Here is a 22,726-nt window from a genome sequence, read left to right as displayed (position 1 = left end):
CCGGGCAGGGTTTGCCCCCCGAAACTGGCATGGGACCTTAAGACCTTTTTTAAGAAACGAGGAGGTTTGGGGGCTTAACTTGCCATTTGAGAGATTGCAGGCACGGGGGGTCCCTCTTTTAAGACCGTTTAAGAAAATCGGCCTCGCCGGCATGGATGCGTCGCTGGGTTCCGCGCCGGTTTTCTCCAATTGTCCAATACGACTGCCGTTATTGGGCACAAACCCGCCTCTGAAGACACATCTGTAAGTCTGGTGCACTGGCAGGAGCCATTGGCATACTCGCATAGGGGACGCGTGTAGGGTTGTCAAACGTTTAACTTTGGGCCTAACAGTTGCACTATTGTTGGCTGAAATCCTCAACGTTTGTTCAAGTGTTCTCCCCAGCCCAAGCTGTTACTGTTTGTTGCTGTTGTTACTGTTGTTCAGTGGTCAGCAAGCAGAAAATGCCAAAAAAAACCGGGTAAACCCCGAAGATACCTGGGGTTTCCCGGGTATTTCGGGTATTACCCGCACTGGACGCTGGAGATCGTCGTGGGTCACTGCCAGGCCTTCCTTATTGTTGTTCAGCCGGCCTAACGTTAGCTACTGTTGTTGGGGAGCCCCACTGTTGTTCTGTTGTTTATTGTTAACACTAGCAACACTGTTCAGCTCTTAACGTTTGACAACCCTAGATGCGTGCTAGCTGACTGTAGCCAGCTTCCCGGCCTACGGCGTCTACCGGGAGCCTCCCGGACCATCGACCTCGGGAGCTCTCCCGCACCGTTTAAGCGTTTAAGACCGTTTAAGGAATCGGCGGCCCAGGCAGCCTTAAAATGGGCCCGGGCCCGTTTTAAGCCGTTTAAGCCGCAGGCGCCCCAGGGCCCACCCTTTTAAGCCTAGGCGCTAGGGGTCCCCTAAGAGAAGACTGGTGCCTGATATGCTGCCTCCCTGCGGATGCTGCCGGCGAGCCTGGCGGTCCGCTGTACTACAAGGATGTGCTGACTCGATCCTACCCCGCAATCTTCTACCCCCACGACTCGGAACACGAATGTGACAGGACCATCGGGTCCTTCAGCCACCAAAGCGAGATCACCCGAGAGCAGCTGAGTCTGCCCGTCTGGCCTCGCCTCCCTCTCCTCTCCAGGCATTCGTGGCATCCTATGGGTCGTCCAGAGTATCGACCTCTGGCTTGTCAGCCGCCCCACCGAGGGCACCATGAAGTACAGCGATCGCCACCTCGCTGGCCTCTCCGCAAGCAAGGCCCCCGACCGCGTCGAACTCATCGGCGCGGGCTCTCTCGGCTACGATGCGGGACCGGCCCCGTACGGGACCGGCGGACCGGCCCCAGCTTCGGCTGAGGGCTAACAAGCTGCCGAGCCCAAATCACTGTGACAGTCGCGCACGTGATTTCTTGTTGGTCTTCAAAAATCTCTCGGTTCACCCACCCACGGCCGGGACGGGTCCCGCACCGGGCTGAAGCGAAGAAGCGAAAAAAGAGAATTTAAAACAAACAAAAATATTTAAACAAAACAACTTCTTCACAGCAGACAGGCTCGACACAGGTGCGGACTGGCGAGTGCTAGTACAAGAATAAGAAACCAGCAAACGGCGCTGAGGCACCTCTGGCAAGGAGCGCGCCGTCGTACGCTTCGCCCGCTTCACTGAGGCGGTGGCGGAGAGCTCCCGCTTTTTGCGCAGCCATGGGCGCCTGCCTCTCGATTGCTGGCCCGCTGCCTCAACAGCGCGCCCTCTTCTTCCCGGACCGCGCAATGCCTTGTCGGCAGGCGCTCAAGGGACAGCCCTGCAGGAGAAAACACTGCACGTACGAGCACGACGCCTCCCGTTCGTCGCTGATGCAGCTGCTCGCGGTGATTGGCGACGCGACGACGACGCTGGACGTCTGCGTCTTCACCATAACGTGCAACGAGCTCGCCGACGCAATCATCGCGGCTGCGAAGCGCAAGGTGCGAGTGCGGGTCATCACAGACGACATACAAGCTACCAGCCAGGGCTCGGACGTGTCCGAACTAGCCCGAACCCCGGGCGTGACGCTGCGTACGGATCACCAGAAGGAGGCGCACATGCACCACAAGTTTGCGCTGGTCGACGGCACAACTTTGGTCAACGGCAGCTTCAACTGGACGCGGGCGGCAGTGCTTACGAACTACGAGAATGTGGCCATCACGAGCGGTGCGCCGGGCCTCATCGGAGAGTATACTCGCGAGTTTGAGAGGTTGTGGAGGGCGTTTGCATGATTCGGCGGACGTGGGATCTGTCCTAAATCTGTCGACGCGCGACTGACAGAGATTCGATTCGTCGTAATCATAGTCTCAGAGGGAGCGATTCTAAGATCAGGCCTGCCACTGGGCGACCATCGGCCGTCCCTCAGTGCTTCCAGCCTGCCCGCTTGAGTTTCCTCAATTGGCTCGAATTTTGCTTAGTAGAAAGAAGAAGCGCAGGCTGCCACCGCTGCCCGGGCGCCCCGCGAGCGGCGGCGGAGGGCCGCCCAGGCCACCACCAGTGCCCCTCCCACCGGCGGCGCGGCGGCAGCGGCGCCGACCGCCCCTCCATCAGCGGCGGCGCGACGGCTGTCGTCGGGACGCCGGCAGGTGCCGCGCGCGGAGGGTGCCACCGGACCGGCCGACGCGCGCCCGGCGGATCCTTCGTCGTCCACGGCGGGCCGAGCACCCCCGCGTCGCTTCTCGGCGCATTGGAGAGCAGAGGAAGCTGCTGGCGTCGCCGCTGGGATCGGCGGCGGCGCCAGCAGCGTTCTCGGATCTGAAGCCGACTTTGAGCGCCGATCGATCGATCTGAGGGCTTGCCGATGGGTGGCGCTGGGACATCGCCGCCGCCGCGGAGGCCGGCGGCGACCAGAGGAGCGGTTGGGGCGTGGCGCATATGTTACCTGCCAAGTGAGCATCAAGTGTGCTTCGAGATTTATTCGAGATTTGAAACTTAGATTTTCGTTTTCAGTGGGGAGGTGGCAGACCTGATCTTACAACATGTATATTCGCTCGAGGGGATCCTAAAAGTTCGGCCGATTTGGGTCAAAACGCTAAAAGCACTGCGCGCAGTAGATCTGGGGCAAAACGACAAAAGTGGGCCCGCCCGGGGCAAAATGGTGAAAGTCGCGCGCCGCACCGACGCGCGAAAATTTTGGACCTACCTCGTCAATATCTTTATCTACTCTCTGGCGGCGCCCGCGGCGCTCTCCAAATACTCGCTCACTATAGCGATGTGCAGCCGGCGGCGCAGCCACGCCTTGTTGCCCGAGAGGGCCTCGCCACGCTCTAGCCAATCGTAGTGTGCATATAGGGGTCAGTCAGTCAGTGTTACACACCTCCTAAAAAGCCGTAGCATGGAGGACGGGTCCACTCTCCACACGCACACACACGCTGCACACGATTGGCTCGGGAGCCGACACGAGGCGCACTGTCACCGGCCGTAGCACCGGGTCCACGTGGGTCCGGACTGCTGGACACACAGCACACAGCTCACAGGACAGCTCACGAGGTGGCGCTATGTAGTGGAGTTCTCAGGGGGACTGACGCGGGAGAAGAAAGTGGGGCACAGGGACAGGGACACCGTACTCACGAACTGACTTCCCACCCCGCGCCGGGGGCGGTGGCGCGCGCCGCGCCGGGACACTTTGGACCCGCAGCCTGGCATACGCCAGGCCATAGATCCGCCGGCAGAGCCTTGAAGCCGCATCCGCGATCCGCGCCAGCTCTCAGAAGAGATCCGGCCCGGTGCTGACCGCGTCCTCGCAGGCCACCGAGTTCACGATGGTGCCCGGGGGAGTCGGTGCAGCTGCGGCATGTCGCAGTGCGGCATGCCGCAGTGCGTCATGCGGCGCTCCTGCAGCAGCGCGCGCGCGGTGGTGAGGAGGGAGCGAGCCCTTGAGCTGCTGGCGTAGTCCATCGCCCGCGCATGCGCCGGCCTTGAGGTGGTTCCGCCAGCAGCTGGCCCAGAGGTTGTGACCCTGCGCCGCAGGAATCGCCGAGCGTGCCGCGAACCCGCAAGCGGGTGTACGAACCGCGAGCGGCTCGCACTCGTGACACGCAGGCGTCCGACAGACGGCGCCGGGGCTAGGCGACCGAAGAGGAACTACGGCAAGAACCGCACACCACCCGCTGACGAGCGCTCGCGGAACTGGTCCGCGGCGCCCGCCAGGGGCGTGCGCGAGACAGGGCTCGAAGCCCTTTTCTGTGAGCAGGGATTCCCTCCCGGCGGGGGTTGTGGCGGAGAGCCGGCATGGGAATCGCCGGCCCCCACCCAGGGGGTGCCCCTGCCAGGCGCCGCAAGCGGTGCCCGACAGGGGCGGGTGCCCCCACCCCGAGGGGTGGGGGCGGGGTCGGGGCCCAAAGTGATTCGGCCTATCGCCTCGGCAAGGTCCTCGGTGCGATTCTCCACGGTGTCGTCGAGCGAAAGCGCGGTAGCCGCGGAGGTGATGACGTCGACATCGGTGGAATCGGCTGGGTCAACGTCAATGTCGATAGCTCTTTCACGTCGGATCCCCTTGTTGTCTCCGATGTGTCGCGCCTGCGCGCTCGGCGTGTATGAAATCCATATCACCCCATGCTCCACGGCTGGGGCTTTAGGCGGCGAGGGCGGGGCGCTAGGCGGCGGTCTGTTTTCGAGGGAGTCGGGTGGGTCATCGGCGTAGCTAGAGGCCCCATCACCGATGTCGTCGAGTGGGATGGTTGTACCTCCTCCGTTAATAACCACGTCGTCGCCCACGGTGCTGCTCTCCCCGTCGTCCGCGTCTGTTGGGATAGACTCGTCTTGCCACTCCGGTGCGTCGCAATCCCTCGCGCCGCTCCTGCCGAGGTCAGCTTGCTTATCGACGTAGTCGTTCCACTTATGACCACTGTGCCCCTTGACGTGTCTCCATGTCACTTCGTGCCTCGACGCTAAATGCCGCCACGCTGCTCGAAGATAGCTCGCTAGTTGTGCGTTCTCCCCCGGCGAGATTCTCCCCGTTGCACACGCCATCGCGTACTCGCTGTCCGTTCGGACCACCCCTCGTGAGCCTGCTGGTCGTGGTGCCGTGTGGAGTAGTGAGCGAAAAAGCTCCGCAAGCGCTGACAGCTCCGCCGTGTTATTGGTGTGTTTCCGCGCCCCCACGAAAGCGGCGTGTACGGGGCTAGTCACGACGGGGCCGTAGCCTTCGGTCACGAGCATGGCATTCACGTCGCATATGCCGTCCCCGCCCATGACTACGGCGTACGCCCATCCTGCCCTGCCTCCGTCTTCCGACCCATCAGTGTACGCCGTCCAGTCGGGTGGTTGCTGCTGTGGGGGCGTGGTGCCGTCCCGTCGACAGGGTCGAAGTATAACTCCTGACGCCTCCACCATCAGCCGCACTTTAACACGGCAAGCACCGCCCCTATCACAAGGCTCGACGCTGAGTAGTGCCATCGTGTTGCTTGTGCAATCATTCGCAGCAATGTCGCGGGCAAGCTGAATCCTCTCCGGAAGCGCGCATTGGCCGTCGTCATACGTCAAGTCGCAGCGTGGCCACTACCATGACGGGATCTTCGGCAAACGAAACAAGTTCAACCTGCTTCTCCACGAGACATTCGGCGGCGGCTTCTCGCCGCCTGCAGTTGCAAAGATCAACCGCCTTGCGCGCAAGGCTCAACGCTCGGGCGTTGACCGCACCGCGTACCCTCCCCACTCCCGCCTCTCATTTGTGTCACACCACGCGGAACGCATCTCCATCGCTTCGGTGAAGGGGGTGAACCGTGCCATCCTCGATCGCCGTGCTAAGCTCGCTTCCGAGCTCTCACGCCGCGCGTAGGGCCCCTAGGGGCCTAGAGAACACAACCCCCTCTCTCTTTTCTCCCAGTAAGCTAAAAGTACGTACACAGGACTCGCTCGTAGACCACTTGCCCTGCCCGCCCGGGGGCGGAAGGTGGTCCCCCTCAGGCGCGCGGATCCGCACGCCGACGCCGCCGCTCTCCATGCCGTCATACGAGCGCCAGCCATCGCATGCGATCCGAACTGCTGCGACGGCGGCTCTCGGCGCCGCGATCGTTGGTCCTGCTGTCACGCATGTGATTTTCAGCGACTTCGAGCGCTACCGCGCCCCAGAGGCGACGACTGCCACGTTCGTGGCTGGCGAGGGCCACGAGTCCCTCTGCTGGCTGCCCCGCGGGCGAGGCGCTGCTCCCAGCAAGAATCACTGCTATGAATTTCCGCCTGTCGAGGGCGGATCGCGCAGGAGAGAGATCCAGACCTACAGCGGGCACTGCTTTGGCTTCCTCAATGGCTCGGATGTGGTCACCGGCAGCGCATGCGTCGCTCGTGGGCGCACCGAGCACGGCCCCGATTCGTCGTCGGTGCTTGATCGCCTGCTGGAACTCCGCGCCTCTGCCGCTGCGGCGCTCGCTCGGCAGCGGCGGCGCATCTACCGAGCGCTGCAGCTGCTGCTCCTTGCGGACGTGGCCTTCTTTGGCACGGGTTCGACGGGGCGACGAAGAAAGGGCCCACCGGCACTGGTGTGGACCACGCATCACCTCTTTCTCTCCGTCGGCGTGGGCACGATGCTGCTGGACCACGCCGCCAAGGGCTTGCTAAACCACGGCGGCTCGCTCCTCACGATGCCCGCGCAGGTGGGTGGAGGTGCGCCGTCAACCCTTCCCGCACCACTCCCTCACCCACCACCCACCACCCTCGGCCGCCGCCGCCAACCCGCCTTCCTTGGCGCTCAGCTTGCTGGTTTTACTACCTGGGTGGCGCAAACACGCGCCCCGACGGCCGGGGCGCCGCCGTCGCGCTGATCGCCGTGCACGCGGTACTGCTCGAGCTGATGCCTCTGCCCGGCGCGAGATCCACCCGTGCACTCACTCTTTTGGTTGCACCTGATGCTGCAGAGGGCCGCCAGTACGCTCACATCTCGCCGCGGGGGGGAGCCCATCGCACCACCAGGTGGAAGAGAAGTAGCGGCCTGATGATCATCATGCCACATCGTCTCATGTTCATTCAGGCGAGATTCACCCGTACACTCTCATCACCATCGCCCTCGCGCGGCTTTGCGTCCGCCCGCTCGTCGCACCGCCGCCCGCCGACCGGCCGCCTTCGCTCTGGCGCGCCCTGCTGCGCCCCGACGCGGCGCGCTGGTCGCCGCTGCTGCACGCTGCCCTCGCCGCCCTCCTCGTCGCATCCGAGGAGGCGCTCGGCTATGGTGGGCTCCAGCTGGCCTACGGCTCTCGCGGCCTGACCTGGGCCGTGGCGGGCCGACTCCGCAGCCACAGCCTCCACAGCGGCGACGCTGCCGCGTGCGCAGCGCTCCCGCACGAGCTTGCCGCTTTTGCTCTGCACGTCCACCTCACGCTCCAGAACAGCGTCGGCGCCGTCTGCCGCGGCGGCGTCTCGGAGGGCGCCTGCTCTGCCGTCTACTTTGCGACGATCCCCGCCATCGTGGTGCAGGCCGCCCTGCTGCACACGTACACCTTCCGCAGCCTCCACCCGCTCGACGGGCGCGCGTCCGGGCTCGGCGGAGTGCTGCAGGCAGCTGCGCGGCGCACCTCGTACGCGCTCGCGCACTATTCACTGCAGATCTATTTCGTCCACATTCTGGCCATCGTGGCATGGGACCGATGGGTCGCCGACGGCGGCGGCGAGGAGCTGTCGTGATGTTCTTCTCGAAACAGCGGTGGTCGACGCATCGCGGTATGCGCCACATTTTTTATTTATGTGTGTTTTGGACAGAGTGGGTCGAGTTCTGGCTCGTTGTGGCTTGGCGCGAGAGTACGGCTTTATGTATATGTTATATCGTGGGACACGATGGATCTCAAATATGAGGGCTAGTGCCATTTCACTGTGGCACAGCCCGCGTTACAAAACCTTGATTTTGACCATTGCGCGAAAAATGTACCTCTCGGTGCCTTCCAGTGGAAGCTGCGACCTCGCCGAGTAGACGGCGGCACACAGCAGGTGGCGCGGTGTGCCGCCGTCTACTCGGCGGGGTCGCAGCTGCCTCTGCGCGTCCTGGGGAGGTACATTTGTTGCGCGCCGGAGACGACTCGACGCCGCTGAGATCAGAGATCAAGCTCTGACAGGTCACACGTCGCTCCTTTGACGCCGACGTGACTCACCCGTGCAGACCACATCAGGACACGGTCTCGACGCGCTCGGTACGACGCCTGCGACCTGTCTCGGGTCAGGTGGCACGACGCTCATCGCGCCTACCAGCGCTGCCGTACAGGTTGCCACGACGAGGTCGAGCACGCTTCTATACGCTCGCCGAGCCTTCCTTTCCATCCCAGTAGGCAGCCTGGGAACGGTGGCGGTCAGAGGCAAAGCCTACGAGGGGTGGTGGAACCACATGTCACGGCTACTGCCGGCTCCACCCCACGATAGCCTCCGAAGGCTGACTTTGCGGCACCATCATCGGACGATGTCGACGAGTTGGGTCGCTCTCGCGGTAGCCAGATGACCTCTCTTCCTAGGATCATCGGCCATGGCCGCAGGAAGCGCGGGGGAGGGCGCTGGAAGCAACACGGAGCTCCGTTGGAGACGTTTTCAAGATTAGCGTGTCAGAGTGAAATGGCACTAGCCGAGGGGTTTTGACTCCTATACCCCGGCTCCTGACGCTATCCCTGGCAGCTCTAATGACCAGGATCAGTAGTCTAGTGCTATGATGGAGGGTGCCCATACTAGCGCAGGAACTGCCACACTCGCCCGGACCGTCCCCTTCTGGGGCCAGTTCCGCAGCCCGCGGGAGCCGAAACAGCGGGGCCGTGCTGCGGGTGCCTACTGCCGAGTGCCACAAACACTGAGCCGTCCCGCCATCACCTACGGGCTGTCTTGTGTGATGGTTGGGATGTCCAAACGCCACCATCTTGGCCCTTGCGACCTCAAACCCGCGAGCTGTATGGGTGGTCCTGACGTCGACAGACGCCGGAGGACCACGGTGAAGCTGAGCCGGAACGGGTCGACAAGCTCGTCTGAGCCCGTGGCGGTCGCCAGCTGAGTCGCTGTGCACGGGCCGGTACCTCATCAGGCGTACCTCCGCTGCCTCAGGTCTCACACTCCATCACCTCCGACGGGGGGCCTTCGGTGGCACGCTCGGCGGCGAGTTTTTGTCCGCTACATCTCGACACTCGAGTACGGCGTCGAGCCTACCCACTCCAGTTGGTTCTGCACACTCCGCGGTGGAGTGAGGAGTCCACCGAGTGTGCAGAACGCGCGAGCGGTGCGTCCCGGCAGCCCTAGCTGGCTGAGCGCACACACAATAAATAAATAAATAAATAAAAACGGTCAAACTCTGACGAGATGGGAGGACATGTGTCCCCGCCCTGCACGATCTTGGTGTGAGGGATCTTCAATCCGTGTCCCCTCACCCCTCGTCACAACCCGACACGGAAGAGCGGCAAGAGTTGGGGCTGCGGCTACGGCTACGGCTGCGGGAGGGGCTATGGTCGCGGGAGAGCCGCTGCGCCGCGTGGGCGCGCCTACACCGCGCTTGCTCCGCTCGCCACCTCTCGCAAAGGTCCAAAGTCATAGCACACACAAACTCGAGCCACGCTCGGCACATTTTCTTTTGTGTGTTTTGTGTGTGTGAGAAATAAGTTAGCTTTACCTTACCTTACCTTGGCGGCCGAGGGCCGATGTGTCGCAGCGTGAAACCCGCAGTGTGTATTGTACGCTCGCAGTGCCGCGCAAGCGATGTGAGCGGTGCCTGAGCTCAAGCGACGGTGACCGACTTCATCGTCACCGGCGTGACTGGGCAATCGTCGCGGGTGGGGGTCTTCGAGATGGCGACCATCACATCGAAGCTCGCCTGATCGACGACCTTGCCAAACACCGGGTGCTTCGACTCGCCGGGGGAGAACCAGTCCAGGAAGTCGTTGTGGACGGTGTTCCTGGGACGAAATCAAAATCCTCGTGAGGGTTGACTAGTCAAGAGGCGCCCGTCCTGCCCTGAGCGCGGACATGAAGAACTGCGAGCCGCCCGAGTTGGGCGAGCCGGTGTTGGCCATCGAGAGCGTGCCGGGCTCGTTCGAAATCTTGGCCGCAAACCTGCGACAGGGAGCACGGCACAGCCGCCTTGAGCCGCGTCACGCGCTGCTGCGGGGGTGGGGCGGGCCCGGCGGTCTGCTGGGCGGTGAGCGCGGATTGGGAGTGGCGCATTTGTGGTGGAGGATGGTGGGCGCCGCGCACTCATCCTTGATGTTGCCGCCGCCGGAGCGCTTCTCGGTGGCACCCGTCACGAGGTTCTTGTAGGTGCCTACAGGAAGGCTGCGAGAGGGTTAGAGAGGGTACGGGAAGGGTCCCAAGCTGCGACGGTCACGAGGCGTGGCCGTCGGGCGGGCCGCCGGTGCCGGCGCGGGACGACTTTGGGTCCTTGGAGTGCGGGCAGCCGAACTGGTCCATGAAGTCGGGGATGACGCGGTGGAAGTGGAGGCCTAAGGCGAAGGATGAAGAGTCTCAGCGGCGGGCGGCGCGGTGCTCTTCCATGGTCGTAGCTGCGGCACGAACCGTTGTAGAAGCCGGTGTTGGCGAGATCGATGAAGTTGCTAGCGGTGATGGGCATCTTGTCGAGGTAGATCTCGCACTTGATCTCACCCATGGTGGTGTCGAAAGTCGCGACTGGGTTCGGCATGTCGACGGGTTGACTGTCTGCTTTGCTATAGCCGCAGGGCAGCCACTCCGAGCTGCTCGGTGTGAACAGAGTTCGTACACACGGGTTGAGCGGCGGCAAACACAAATGAAGAAATTCGATCGTTTCTTTTCTTTCCGAAAAACAAGAACGAAACGACAGCGAGCCGCTCCGATCCGGGGGGCGCTGGGCCACACCGCGTACCGACTGCGATTCTGCGATATCGCCTTCGCCACAAAAATGTCACCGTCGCAGAGCTGGGTCGCGGAGACGATGTCGATCAGCATTTCTCGAAAGAACAGATTGATGACACTCTTGTGTGACACGCAACTTATGATGTGTGTCGGCACTGACCACTGTACCGATGATTCGGAGGCCTAGACCAGGTACACGCGCGGAGATGCGGGTGGGAGTAGCGAAACGGCGCCGTCACGCGTCGAGATCGGACGCTGCGCCACGGTGACGCAAGCCGCGTACTAGCAGCGCCGTCGCGCGAACACGTAGCGCGAACACACAGGGGCGAGAGCATACAAAAGATACAACGGAGCAGCGGCGTCGCGCCCTCTCAAGCGGTAATCAGTCCGCCGTCAGAATCGCCCACATGGCCAGAAGGTTAAGGAGCAAGAAGACCACCAGTGGCGGCTGCGGCCCAAAGGGAGACCTCCACACGCGCAGCACGATTACATGGCCGCGCTTCGTGCAGCGCAGCAGTTCGATGCAATCGTAGGCTTCTCTCCAGCATGCTGCCGCCATCGCCACGAGGTACGTCTCTCGTGTACCGAAGTGGAGCGCGCCCGCCGTCGTGAGAAACATTGAGCCGCCCCGCACACTCCACGCGCCGCGCACGTTGGGGTGCAGGATCTTGTCCTTGGACCCATCGCGCTTGAAGACCCCGTTTTCGGTGATGGGTGAAAAAGACGGATCCCAGGTGCAGAGAACGCCCATGACGCCGGTCCAGAGGCAGTGGACTACGAGGAACATCTGCACGAGCGTCGGGGCTGGAAAGGTTGCGGCGAACAGGCCGTTGTGCGCGTCGAGCATCGCGGAAGGGCACACGAAAAGAAAGTCGTTCGCTTCTCTCGGCCCTCATGACGGGGTAGGTAGGGTAGGTCCCGCCTCCCGTCGGTTTAGCGCGCCGACAGACCGCCCTCTCCACCGCCCTCGCCCAGGGATCTACAACGCTGTCTTAAGGTCCGACAGGTTCGGCACCGGGCACCGCCTCGGTATACAAAATGCGCGTGCGGCCGGGCGGACCCTTACAGCTCACAGATCACACCTTGGGATGTACCAGGTTTCCGGCAACAAAAAGGAAAACAGAGGGTCCCCAGCACTTTGCGTTTCCGGAAATTTCCAGCGAAAACAGAGGGTGTTTGGTGCTCCACCGGGTCCCGCGGCTGGCGCACGCGACTGGAGTGATCTGTCGGCGGTCAGTACGACCAATCAGGTCGGAGTTTTCTGATGGTTGGAGGGTCTATCTGTGTGTACTCCTCGAGATCTCTCCAAATCTGCCCTCTGATCAACCGTGATCATTCGGGAAGTCGGTGCTAGTAGAGACTAATAGAGCCGGAGCCCCGTTTCCGCACTGCTGCGCGGCGCACGGTGCCTCCGGGGGCCCCCGCGCCCCCCCACAGAAAGTACGGACATAGTGAGAGAGAGAGAGAGAGAGACGACATAGTACCTATGCGTAGCCGTAGGTTGGAAGAGTACGTATAGATTAAAACACTAGTGTCCGTGTTGAGCCGTATTTAGAGAGCCGTAAAGCCGGACTTGCTTCCCTGGGGGGTACATGTACATGTAGACAGCGCCCCAAAATCCACTAGTGTGGGATTTCGCGCAATCGCTTGACTCGGAAAAGCTCGCCATGTACCTTTCTGAGCGCTGTGGTCGCCGCTGACTGGCTCCGACTTGACGGGCGCATGGAGATGTGATGCCTCCATGCGCCCATCAAGTAAAAATCGACATGCAGATCGATGGTTTGCCCGAAAAGGTACATGGCGGCGTTTGGCGACAAAACAGCGCTGTGACCGCGAAGTGGCGATGGACATGCTCCCATGTTGCCAACGCGGCGCCGGAGTGGCCGGCGCTGCTCGCCGCGACCACGACGGCCACTCTGATACTCCAGGCCGACCCGTCCTACCCGACGGTGGCACTCTTCCACGTCTCGCTCACCGCCGCGCTGAGAAAACATCTGAAACGGCGTGCAGCAGAGTCACCGACGAGTCGGTCCGCGTGACTCCTCGTGTTCCGTACCGTTCTCACACATCCATAAACTCACTTTGGCCTCACTGAAGCGAAGTCTGAATCCTTAATCCTCAGATTTTAGAATTAGATTAGCATTTTAGAGCCGGAGGAGATCTGGGCTGGGTTTTTAGGCATTGTGGGGTTGGCACTCCCATCGACCCTCATGACCTCCTGCGGTCTCTGAGATGGACACCAGTGGGTGTGGGACCACAGCCAGGATACACTCGAAGGCTGGGTAAGCAGTAGAGGTCGATACTCGACGCGTCCCACATGGTCTGTGTCGCTGTCGGCACGCTGTCGACAGGACGTCGAGCGACACCGGTGGCAGTGCCACCCAGGAGTGGTCGGGCGGTCTCCCGTCATGAAAGAGCCACCATGTGATCCGTATGATTATTCCTGACAACCGCCTCAGTCAACTTTCGTCACAGTTCCCGCTCTGAGAGGAGCTGCGGGTCAGTTCGACAGCTGGAGCTGTGTCGCTGGCGTGCGGCGGCCTGCCTCCGGAGGTGCCTCTAGGTGGACATTTTTTGGTCACCGTGAGAGAACGCATTCGAATTTTCACTCCGGAACTTCAACTCCGCACGCGCACCGGCCAGGGCTACAATAGTGCCAGTGAGGCGGAGGCGCGAGTCGGAAGGCCGCGATTTTGAGTTGGTCCCCAATTTTCCTACTTTGAACCCAGCCACGCGTACAGTCTACAGATAGGACGCTGTTCGAGCCTCTATATCCAGAAAAAAAAACTACCAGTCTCGTGTGCACCATCACACTGCACGCCTCTCCGTCGACTCCAAAAAGCGGAGCGTACGGGCGGCGACGGCGCTCCGCCTTCCGGCATAAGCTTTGTCTCCGAGCTAGAGTACGCCCGTACAGCGTACTGCGTACACGGCGCAACCCGCGCCTCTCAAACAAAACCAGAGAAACGGCGTGGCGCGAGGCGCCCATGCCTGAGCCGCGCGCGGCATATGTGCAAATGGCGCATGGGCTGCCATGGCGCATGCGCAGCAATCGCGGCAGACAAGGAATTTCTGTAGGCAAAGTCTCCGAGCCATTCGACCACGCGAGGACTACCAGTTAGTCCGCGCTCACTCACTGGGTGCGGAAGACGAGGTGGTAGCCCGAGTCGGAGAGGACGATGCCTGACATCTTGCCAACAGCTGTGCCTTTCACGCCATCCTCGAACTGCTTCTGCATCTGACCCGGACCAAAAAGGCCCAGATCTCCGCCTGACTTGAAGGAGCCGCAGTCCGACCGCTCGCACGCGTACTTGGCAAAAACCTCCTCGCTCGCGCCCTCGGCGTTGATCTGCGGGCGCGAAGGGCAGCGGTGGTCACTGAGCGGGGCAGCGGTGGTCACTGAATGTCGCAGCGACCAGCGCTAAAGGGCAAGCCGCAAAAACGCGTGGTCGGACCTTGTCAGCGTAGCTCTGCAGCTCCTGCTCCGCCTGCGCGGCCGTCACTCCGCTCGTGGACGCTCCGGTGCGGCGCGAGACGGGGTTGCGCGAGCCCTCGAACTTGATTAGCAGGTGCCGCGCGCCGCGCGCTGCGCGCTGCGCGCCCCCGCCCCCGCTCCCAAGCGCCCCTTCCCCGGTGGGTGTGCGTAGAAAGTGGAACCGATCGAGAGGTCCGGGGCAGAAGCCGCGCCCCGTGTGTGTGACACAACGAGATATTGCACGGCACGCGGCGTGGGGAGTGAGACAGAGCCCCGGCGCGCGCAGGCCGCAGCGGCCAGCTCGGCCAGCGCCGGCGCCGGGCCCATGGCCGGGCCGCGGGCGCTTTTTATGCAAACATGCAAACGGGACGGCCTGCGCAGCCTCTAACTAAAGCCGTATAGGTTAGCCTCTTAGCCATTAATGCAGTCGGTTATTGGCCAATGGCCACAAACGAGAAACGACACGGTAGACGACGTTCCCTCTCAGCAACAAGACACTCTGAAGCCTCTCCACTAGCACTCAGCAACGACCCCGTCACCGTCCGGCTCCGCCAGCCGCTCCCACCGCTGCTGCTCGTGCGCCAGCAGCCGCCCAAACTTGGCGGGCGCCTCCACCGCTACGTGCAGCGGCGGCGCCCCCGGCGGCCTATCCGGGTGCGCGAGCCTGAGCTCGACAGCGGAGAGATAGAGGCCGCTGCCCGCGTCGCCGCCGCCGTACTTTGAATCGCCGACGATGGGCGCGCCGAGCACCTCTGCGCAGTGGCGGCGCAGCTGGTGCGTCCGTCCGGTGAGCGGGAAGAGCGCGAGCTCAGTCAGGTGCCCGCCGCCGAGCCGGAGGGAGCGGCCTCGCCGCAGCACGCGCCAGCGCGTCCGCGACTCTCGCCGCATGATCGGCGAGTCCACTTCGCCCTCGTCGCCCTCGACGATACCGCAGACCACCGCGCGGTACTGCTTGTGCACTACGCGGTCGCGGAAGGCGCTCGAGACGCCGAGCAGTGCGTGGCGAGTCTTTGCGCAGAGCAGCAGCCCGCTCGTCGGCCGGTCGAGGCGGTGGCAGATGTGCGGCCTGTATAGCGCGCCAGGCGTGCCGGCGGGCGGCGGCTGAAGGGCGTAATGTATCGCGGAGCGCATGCTGTTGCCGTGCGAGGCGCCCGCACGGCGGCGGTTCTCTCCGTCGGCGGGCGGGTGGGTGCAGACGCCGGCAGGCTTAAGCACCACCGCGATCGACTCGTCCTCGTACGCCACCTCGACGGGAAAGGGCGGCTTGCCTCGCGGCGAGAAGCCGGGCGACACCCTCGCCTGCAGCGCGAGGAGGTCCCCTCCCCCCGCGGTGGAGATGCACCGGACCTCGGCACCATTGATCAGCACGCAGCCGCGCCGCAGCGCCTTGCGCGCGCGAGACGCTGTCGGAAAGCGGCCGGGGTCCGTCGCCATGACAACCTCGGGCAACGGCGTCCCGGGGGCCACGCTCGGAGGGACGACGGCCTCAAAGGTCACCGCATGGCCAAGGCGAGTCCCGTTGTACAGCGCGCGCACTGCCGGCGCTGCCAGCTCGGAGGAGGCGAGGGCCGAGGCGCGGCGAGGCGATGTGGCCGCAAAGACAACGTGGCGTGTCGGAGTAGCCAGCAGGCCGCGCGCCGCGGCGAAGAGCACCAGCATCGCACTGGGCACTTCACACCTTATCGATCAACACTTTCGATAGACCGAAAGTAAGATCGTTCGGTGCAGAAACCCCGGCACTGCCCATGTAACGCAATTGTGCTCGATTTTTGGTCGAGAAGTGTCTCCAAGTCTTCTGGACCCATCGATGGCCGTCGCCTCGACGCCGCTCGTCGCGGCACCATCGTGCCCGGCCTGGGCGAAGCATCGTCGCGGGCGCCAGCCGCAGTTCGACGGCAAGCCGTGCGAGCCTGCCGAGGAGGAGGACATGTGGCTGTGCCTGGCCGACGGCCGCGCGCGCAGCACCGCCGACCTGAAGCGCCTGGCGACAGCCGCTCGGGTGCGAGCGAAACGAGCAGGAGATGCAGCCGCCGCGAACACGCGCGATCGGCAGGCGCGCGACCAGCGCCGCCGGCAGCGTGAGCAGCACGACCGGCGCGCAGCGCCGGCGGTCGCCAAGACCGTGCGCCCACAACGCGGCCAGTGCGGCTGCCCGGCGCACGCGGTGTGCGGCATGTGCGTCGACCAGGGCAAGCTCGCCGCGGCCGAGCAGGCGGCCATCGACCTGGAGACGCGCTTCCACGCCTCGACGAACGTCGTCATGGACCTGGAGCGGCCCGAGGACGAGACGGCGGCGCTGCTGCAGCGCTGCGTGCACGTCTCCGACGAGACGAAGCGGCGGCTGCTGGGCGAGTGGAGCGACGAGCGCATGGCGCACGCGCTGCCGCTGCACGCATGCGCCTCGTGCGGCGTGCGGGACCCGTCGCTGACGTACACGCGGGTTGACGTGTCGGCGCTGCCGCGTACTGTGTCTGTGCGCGTAGCCGGCGGCGAAGACGAGACGCGGCACGTGTTTGAGCTCTCGCCCGAGCAGTGCGCTAAGTATCTAAGAGTGGTGAAAAGGAGTTGCGGTGTTGATCGCCGCGGGAGCCCTCTTATTGAGAAGGAAATACCTCCTATGGCGCTGTGCGCTGGTCTGTGAGAGGTTGTCACACCGCACTAAATTTAGGCCCAGGCGCCCTCCCAAAGAGCGATCGTCTGAATTTCTTCTCATAACAAGGCTGTGAAGGTCAGATCAGCTCACCGCCAGCACCAACCATTCACACACAGCTGCTCAGGATGTGCGTGTGTGTGTGGCGTCCTCCGACGCCGCAGCGAGCCTGAGCTCGGTCGCAATCTCATCCCACATCCGCCGCCGCGAGCTGCAGCGCGACTGACATGGCACATGCGCTGGGCCTGCAGCGACAGCCACGACCGCGTCGACCGCTCGCCTCGTCCTCGTATAGAGCTGAGGGAGGGTGTAGAGGATGTAGAGTGTAGAGCGCTGTAGAGCTGTAGAGATGTAGAGCGCTCTGGAGCGCTGTCTGTAGAGCTGTAGAGCTCTACATCCGGCGCGTGACGATGTGAGTCCGCACACAATCAAGCATCGGCAGAATTAGTGCCTGAGTCAGGCAGACAGCACAGACAAGGAGAGGAGAGAGAGGAGAGAGAGAGAGAGAGGAGAGGGGAGAGGGTGAGGGTGTGTGCACGCGTGAGGAGTGGGGAGGGTGTCTGTGGTGGGCTGTAGTCCTACTACGTGGTTACAACCACGCGCCCCTCAGGGGAGCTTAAGGTAGAGTGGAGCGCCCTAGACGCCTCAGTGCCTCCCACCGGGTGAGACCATCCGGATCTACCGGACGCGCCCTCCGGGCGGGTCCGTCCCCGCGATGGCCCACGGTCCTCCGTCGCCAGGTCGAACCCCCTGCCTCCCGGTTGACCCCCCAGTCCTCGTACTCGACCATTAAATAAACTCAAAGGTCCACCACAGCCACCACCCTCCACCTCCACCGTCGAGCCGCGATCGCTGCCGCCCGCAACGCCGCCCGCCGCGTCAGATGCCCGCGACGCCCGCGGCGAGTCGAGTCGGAGAGCCGAGCCGCACCAGCAGCAGCATCTGCACCAGCAGCAGCACCAGCAGCAGCAGCAAGCAGCAGCAGAGAGAGGCGCCAATTTTGAGGTTGCCCGAGACAGCCTGGAGATGGCCCCGCGTTGTAGCCCCGGTGCCGGCGCCTCACATCTCAGCATCCAGGGGCCGGTTCCGCCGCGCAGTCGAGCAGCAGGAGCTCGGCCTCGGGCACAGCTTTGTCGACAAAGAGCTTGAGCAAAATTTCGGCGAAGAAGCGTCACCGGCGGCACGCCGGGATGAATCCGGACCAATGACATTGTTCGGCACCGCGACGGCGAGCCGCCGCGGGCCCACAGGAGGGTGAGAGAGAGAGAGAGAGAGAGAGAGAGAGAGAAAAACCGCCAATGGCCGTTATCCGTTAGTGCGGACGTCGCCGCGGCTCGCCTCTGCCGCGGCGGCTGCTGCGCGCACGCGGCGGCGCCGCTCTCTCGCGAGACGGCTGGCGACGCGGCTCGCCGCCGACGTACGGTGCGCTCGTCCGACGGTCCGCGGCGTGGCGTGCGCGGTGCTGAGCGCCGCTCTGCGAGCGCCTCTGCGCCTGCACTGCCTGTCTCTGTTGCTGGTGGTGGTGGTGGTGCTGATGCTGCTGGTGCCGATGCTGCTGCTGGCGCGGCGCGGCTGTGCGACTGGGCTCGACGCGCGCGTCGCGAGCGTCTGACGCGGCGGGCGGCGTCGGGCAGGTGCGCTTCTCTCTCGGGTGGTGGTGGTGCTGCTGCTGCTGCTGCTGGTGGTGCAGGTGCTGCTGCTGGTGCGGCGCGGCTCTCCGACGCGACTCGATGCGCGCGTCGCGGCTATCTGACGCGGCGGGCGGCGTCGCGGGCGGCAGCGGTGGCGGCTCGCGGGTGGAGGTGGAGGCTGGAGGCTGTGGTGGGTCTTTGAGTTTATTTCATGATGGACTACGAGGAGTGGGGGTCAACCGGGAGGCAGGGGGTTCAACCAGGCGACGGAGGACCGTGGGCCATCGCGGGGACTGCTGCGTACGGAGGGCGCAGCAGGCAGATCCGGATGGTCTCACGCCGGTGGGAGGCACCGAGGCGTCTGGGACGCTCAGCTCTAACTTAAGCTCCTGAGGGGCGCGTGGTTGTAACCACGTAGTAGGACTACAGCCCACCACAGACACCCTCCCCCACTCCTCACGTGTGTTCACACCCTCACCCTCTCCTCTCTCCTCTCTCTCTCTCTCTCTCTCCTCTCTCTCCTCTTGTCTGTGCTGTCTGCCTGACTCAGGCACTCAATCTGCCGATGCGTGATTGTGTGTGGGCTGCTCCGAGGGGGCCCTCTGTGCGATCCGACGGGTAGGGGGGCTGTGCCCGGGCGGTGTCCGGTGTGGAGTCCCCTTCTGATCCCGCCTGAGATGTTGGGTGTGAGGTTGTGGCGGCTTCGATCCCAAGGGGGGGAGCTGATCCCACTCAATAACCAACTCTCAGGGGCAGTAGGTGGGCGAGCTTCAGGCACGCTCATCTCGATCGTCAAGACGTTGCTACGCGCGGTCTTCCGCGGGGGGAGCTGCGTCGACGGGTGCGGGACCGCGGCGCAGCCAGTGCCGCGGCGATGCCTCCGGCTGTTTGCGGCGGGCGGCTTGCTGCTCGCGGCGATGGCGAAAAACTCGTCTCGCCACACGCCAAGGGCTTATGCTCTGGCGAGACGTGAGGCGCATGCGCCCAGGAGGGGAGGGGGCATGTGTAACGACACTGCTAGAGATGCCTTTCGGGGCCCAGAGATAAAACTTCTGTGATGCCATGCGTGACCTAGTAGTGTCCCCAGCTATGGGCGTGTCCACGTTGGAGCCAGGTGTGGTGTGGGCGCGAGAATAGCTCCGCCGTTCATGGAGGCAACCGATGCGAGTCGACTGGTGTGTGTCGTCGTGGTTTCGTATCAAGAATTCTCTCTCTCCCCACAGGAGGGCTGGGAGCCGCGGCACCGGTCCGCGCCGCCAGCGGGGCGAGAGCACCAGCCTACAACCTGCCGACGGCAGTTGCGACGGCGTTTTCACACACACACACACACACACACACACACACACACACACACACACACACACACACACACACACACACTGGGAATGGGGGTTCACAGCACAGTGCGAGACGGGGTTGCAACCTGGGGAAGAACTCGCAGCTTCGCTCCGGGAGATGAGCGACGTTGCGGTTGCGCTCGTGCCAGCAGCATCGGCCAAGGCTCTCAAGGACGCTCTCAAGGTTCGCGGGTGGCTTAGCACCGCACGCAGGCCAGCTATGGTGGGGGGGAGGATAGCGTTTCCGCTGGCGGACGGCGCCGAGGACGCAATCGCGCTCGCAGCCAGCACACCACCGTTTTGTGACATTGAGGCCGTCGAGAGGATAGCCACCGACGCCCTCGCCGTGAAGAAGGCGCCACCGCCGCAGAAGCAGAAGCCACACAGCGCCCACAAGGCGCGTGTGGCGGCGGCGCCCACTCGGCCACGCGCACAGGAGCGCTCCTTTGGCGGCGGTGCAGCCGTTCGCGGAAGCAGCATGCTGCCGCCAGCAGCGGCCGTGCAGCGAGTCGAGTGCGCCGGTGACGCCGACTACGAGTGGCTGCAGCGGCAGGTCTTCAGCGGGCGTCGGCCGGCAGTGCTCTCCGGCCTTCCTCTTGGGGAGTGCGTCGGAGGGTGGAGCGCAGATCGGCTCGCGCGAGCGCACTGCGCGAGCCCATCGGTGAGCGTGCACGTCTGCGCCTCGTCAACGGTCGGCCTCGCCGAGCAATCTCGCACAATCTCCCGCAATCTCCCGCAATCTCCCCCAATCTGCTGTAGGTCGACCTCGCGGGGCACCGTCCCGCAAACACGCCCCGGAACTTTGTCTTTCGCTCGATGCCGTTCGCAGAGGCGGTGCGCCGATGCAGTGGATCCGGCGGCGGCGGCGGCGGCGGTGACGGCGGCGGTGATGGCGGTGATGGCGGCGGCGACTTCGGGCCTATACTTGAGCCGCTGCTGAATGCCGGCGAGCGCTACTACCTGCGCTCGGTCGGCGGAGACACACGGAAGGAGGCGGCAGACTTCCCGCGCACTTTCCCGGACCTTGCGCGAGAGTGCAACCTGCTGCCTCCGCGGCCGGACAAAGAGGGCGACGGGGCGGGCGGGGAGGGCGACGGGGAGGGCGGGAGGACGGTGGTGGGCGCGGAGGCGGCGCGCCGGCCTTTGCTCGATCCATCAGCCTACCACTCGTCTGTCCTCCGGCTGGCGTCCGTAGAAGCGGAAAAGACGTGTTCGTGCATTCTTGTACTCCAACTCGCGCTCGAGAGGAGGCGCCCTCCGCTGTACTCGGCCGTGTTCCGCGGCATTCACTGCCTTCGGCGGGAGTCGTGCCCCTCGTATTCACGCGCTGCTCCCAGTATTCTGCACGAGACCGTCCTCCCGCCCTGAGGTTGGCGTATTCAGCACGTAGGCTTGTACGCGGCAGAATTGCTACCACACCACCCACGGGACTGAACCCATACTGGATTCGATACTCTGGAGGTATGGTACTAGGCTGGCGTCGCACGACACGCAGCTGTGGACGCACTTCGATGTGATGGACAACGCGCTCGCGCAAGTCCGCGACGCGTCCCGCCCCCCGCACACGACACGTCCACGACACGTCCACGACACGTCCACGACACGCCCACGACACGCCCACGACACGTCCGCGACACGCCCGCGACACGCCCGCGACACGCCCGCGACACGCCCACGACACGCCCACGACACGTCGACGGCGCTCCGCTGACAGCATTGCTCGAGCAGGTGACGGGCCGGAAGCGGGTCGTGCTGTGGCCGCCTGAGGCGGACGGTTGCCTCTACGTTGAGGGCTCCTCATCGCGGGCCGGGAGACCTTAGAAGCTGACGACGGCCTCTTGTCTCCCAACCAGCGCTCGAGAGGACACGCACTCCGCCGACTCGGCCGTCGGCTGTACTCACGGCGCTCGTACCCCGTGTGTCCACGCGGTGCTCTGAAGACACGGCACGAGACCGCCTTCACACCCGGACTCTGGCGCATGCTGCAGCGCAATGCATGCCGCAGGTCGGAGACATCGACCGCTGGAATGACGAAACCTTCCCGCGTTTCCGCGCCGCGGTGGGTGAGCGCTTTGAGTGTGAGCTGAGCCCGGGCGAGGTGCTCTAGCACACAACACACACCACACACCACACGCAACACAACACACCGCACACGGCTCATCACACCACACACACACACACTGTTGCACACACACACACACACACACACACACACACACACACACACACAGAGAGAGAGAGAGAGAGAGAGAGAGAGAGAGAGAGAAGGGGGTGGGGAGAGAGGATCACCTGACCTCCCCTCAGGTGCTCTTCATTCCGGCGCTCTGGTTCCACAACGTCACGTCGATCGGCTTCTCGGCCGCCGTCAACGTCTTTTGGCGCTCGCACCCCGCCGCGCACGCGCTGTACGACCCAAAGGACCTCTACGGCAACAAGGTGCTTTGTGGGGACCCCTCGCGTCAGAGCGGGGCCCCTCCCCTCCCCGCAACCCCACCCTGGCCGCTCCACCCCCTCTCCGCCCCTCCCGTTCAGATCGCATCACTCAAAAGCCTGGATGACGCATCAAAGCCAGCGGTGCTGCTGGACCTCGGCACTTGCGACGGCCGCAGCACGGCGCCGTGCTTCAGGGAGTGCGCGAGGCACATTCGCGAGCGTGACGCGGGTGCGCACCCACCTCGGCCGCAGCGACCAGTGGTCGCCATTTTCGAAGATCACCGCCACAACGAGTGGAGCCCACTCCTCACGCGCGATCTCAAGCACGAGCTCGGCGAAGGCGTGTTCCCGCTCGTGAGCAACACGAGCTTCTACGAGGAGGTAACGGCGCCCGGCTCGGTCGACCTGGCCTTCTCGA

At 63.9% G+C, this 22,726-nt stretch overlaps 8 protein-coding genes across 8 annotated transcripts in view; 2 read left to right on the top strand and 6 right to left on the bottom strand.

Annotated features, from left to right (window-relative positions):
• The first annotated feature begins 1,625 nt into the window (after positions 1–1,625).
• EMIHUDRAFT_355894 (hypothetical protein) lies at positions 1,626–2,436 on the top strand. The gene has a single exon (XM_005769789.1). The coding sequence runs from the start codon at positions 1,680–1,682 to the stop codon at positions 2,232–2,234; it is 555 nt and encodes a 184-aa protein (XP_005769846.1). The 5' UTR covers positions 1,626–1,679; the 3' UTR covers positions 2,235–2,436.
• On the bottom strand, positions 2,435–2,941 carry EMIHUDRAFT_355892 (hypothetical protein; the record flags this gene model as incomplete). Its single annotated transcript, XM_005769788.1, has 1 exon — positions 2,435–2,941. A coding segment is annotated over exon 1 (328 nt), but the record flags the coding sequence as incomplete, so codon positions are not given.
• A 768-nt stretch (positions 2,942–3,709) lies between these two features.
• EMIHUDRAFT_210105 (hypothetical protein) lies at positions 3,710–5,196 on the bottom strand (the record flags this gene model as incomplete). Its single annotated transcript, XM_005769787.1, has 4 exons — positions 3,710–3,789; positions 4,314–4,521; positions 4,705–4,857; positions 5,122–5,196. The coding sequence occupies 4 exons, from the start codon at positions 5,194–5,196 to the stop codon at positions 3,710–3,712; spliced, it is 516 nt and encodes a 171-aa protein (XP_005769844.1).
• A 4,369-nt stretch (positions 5,197–9,565) lies between these two features.
• Positions 9,566–10,605, bottom strand: EMIHUDRAFT_436405 (peptidyl-prolyl cis-trans isomerase). Its single transcript, XM_005769786.1, has 5 exons — positions 10,468–10,605; positions 10,290–10,394; positions 10,150–10,216; positions 9,922–10,008; positions 9,566–9,851 (listed from the first exon to the last, which is right to left on the bottom strand). The coding sequence occupies exons 1-5, from the start codon at positions 10,589–10,591 to the stop codon at positions 9,674–9,676; spliced, it is 561 nt and encodes a 186-aa protein (XP_005769843.1). The 5' UTR covers positions 10,592–10,605; the 3' UTR covers positions 9,566–9,673.
• A 559-nt stretch (positions 10,606–11,164) lies between these two features.
• Positions 11,165–11,629, bottom strand: EMIHUDRAFT_210102 (hypothetical protein; the record flags this gene model as incomplete). The annotated part of the gene is made up of 1 exon (XM_005769785.1): positions 11,165–11,629. The coding sequence occupies one exon, from the start codon at positions 11,627–11,629 to the stop codon at positions 11,165–11,167; it is 465 nt and encodes a 154-aa protein (XP_005769842.1).
• Positions 11,630–13,915: 2,286 nt separating this feature from the next.
• Positions 13,916–14,360, bottom strand: EMIHUDRAFT_65928 (hypothetical protein; the record flags this gene model as incomplete). Its single annotated transcript, XM_005769784.1, has 2 exons — positions 13,916–14,119; positions 14,226–14,360. Coding segments are annotated over 2 exons (339 nt in total), but the record flags the coding sequence as incomplete, so codon positions are not given.
• Positions 14,361–14,908: 548 nt separating this feature from the next.
• On the bottom strand, positions 14,909–15,325 carry EMIHUDRAFT_57488 (hypothetical protein; the record flags this gene model as incomplete). Its single annotated transcript, XM_005769783.1, has 1 exon — positions 14,909–15,325. A coding segment is annotated over one exon (417 nt), but the record flags the coding sequence as incomplete, so codon positions are not given.
• Positions 15,326–19,993: 4,668 nt separating this feature from the next.
• Positions 19,994–22,726, top strand: part of EMIHUDRAFT_451404 (hypothetical protein) — a gene marked incomplete at both ends in the record, with an annotated part of 4,439 nt that continues 1,706 nt past the window's right edge. The window contains 5 exons of the mRNA XM_005769782.1: positions 19,994–20,566; positions 20,635–20,722; positions 21,864–21,973; positions 22,180–22,311; positions 22,408–22,707. Of these exons, the coding sequence (XP_005769839.1) occupies positions 19,994–20,566; positions 20,635–20,722; positions 21,864–21,973; positions 22,180–22,311; positions 22,408–22,707 (1,203 nt within the window). The remainder of the gene's footprint in view (positions 20,567–20,634; positions 20,723–21,863; positions 21,974–22,179; positions 22,312–22,407; positions 22,708–22,726) is intronic.

The sequence above is a fragment of the Emiliania huxleyi genome, assembly GCF_000372725.1.
Source record: "Emiliania huxleyi CCMP1516 unplaced genomic scaffold EMIHUscaffold_41, whole genome shotgun sequence".
Classification (NCBI taxonomy): Eukaryota; Haptophyta; order Isochrysidales; family Noelaerhabdaceae; genus Emiliania; species Emiliania huxleyi.
The sequence above is the reverse complement of the archived record's forward strand: the minus strand, read 5'-3'. Positions and strand labels throughout refer to the sequence as shown.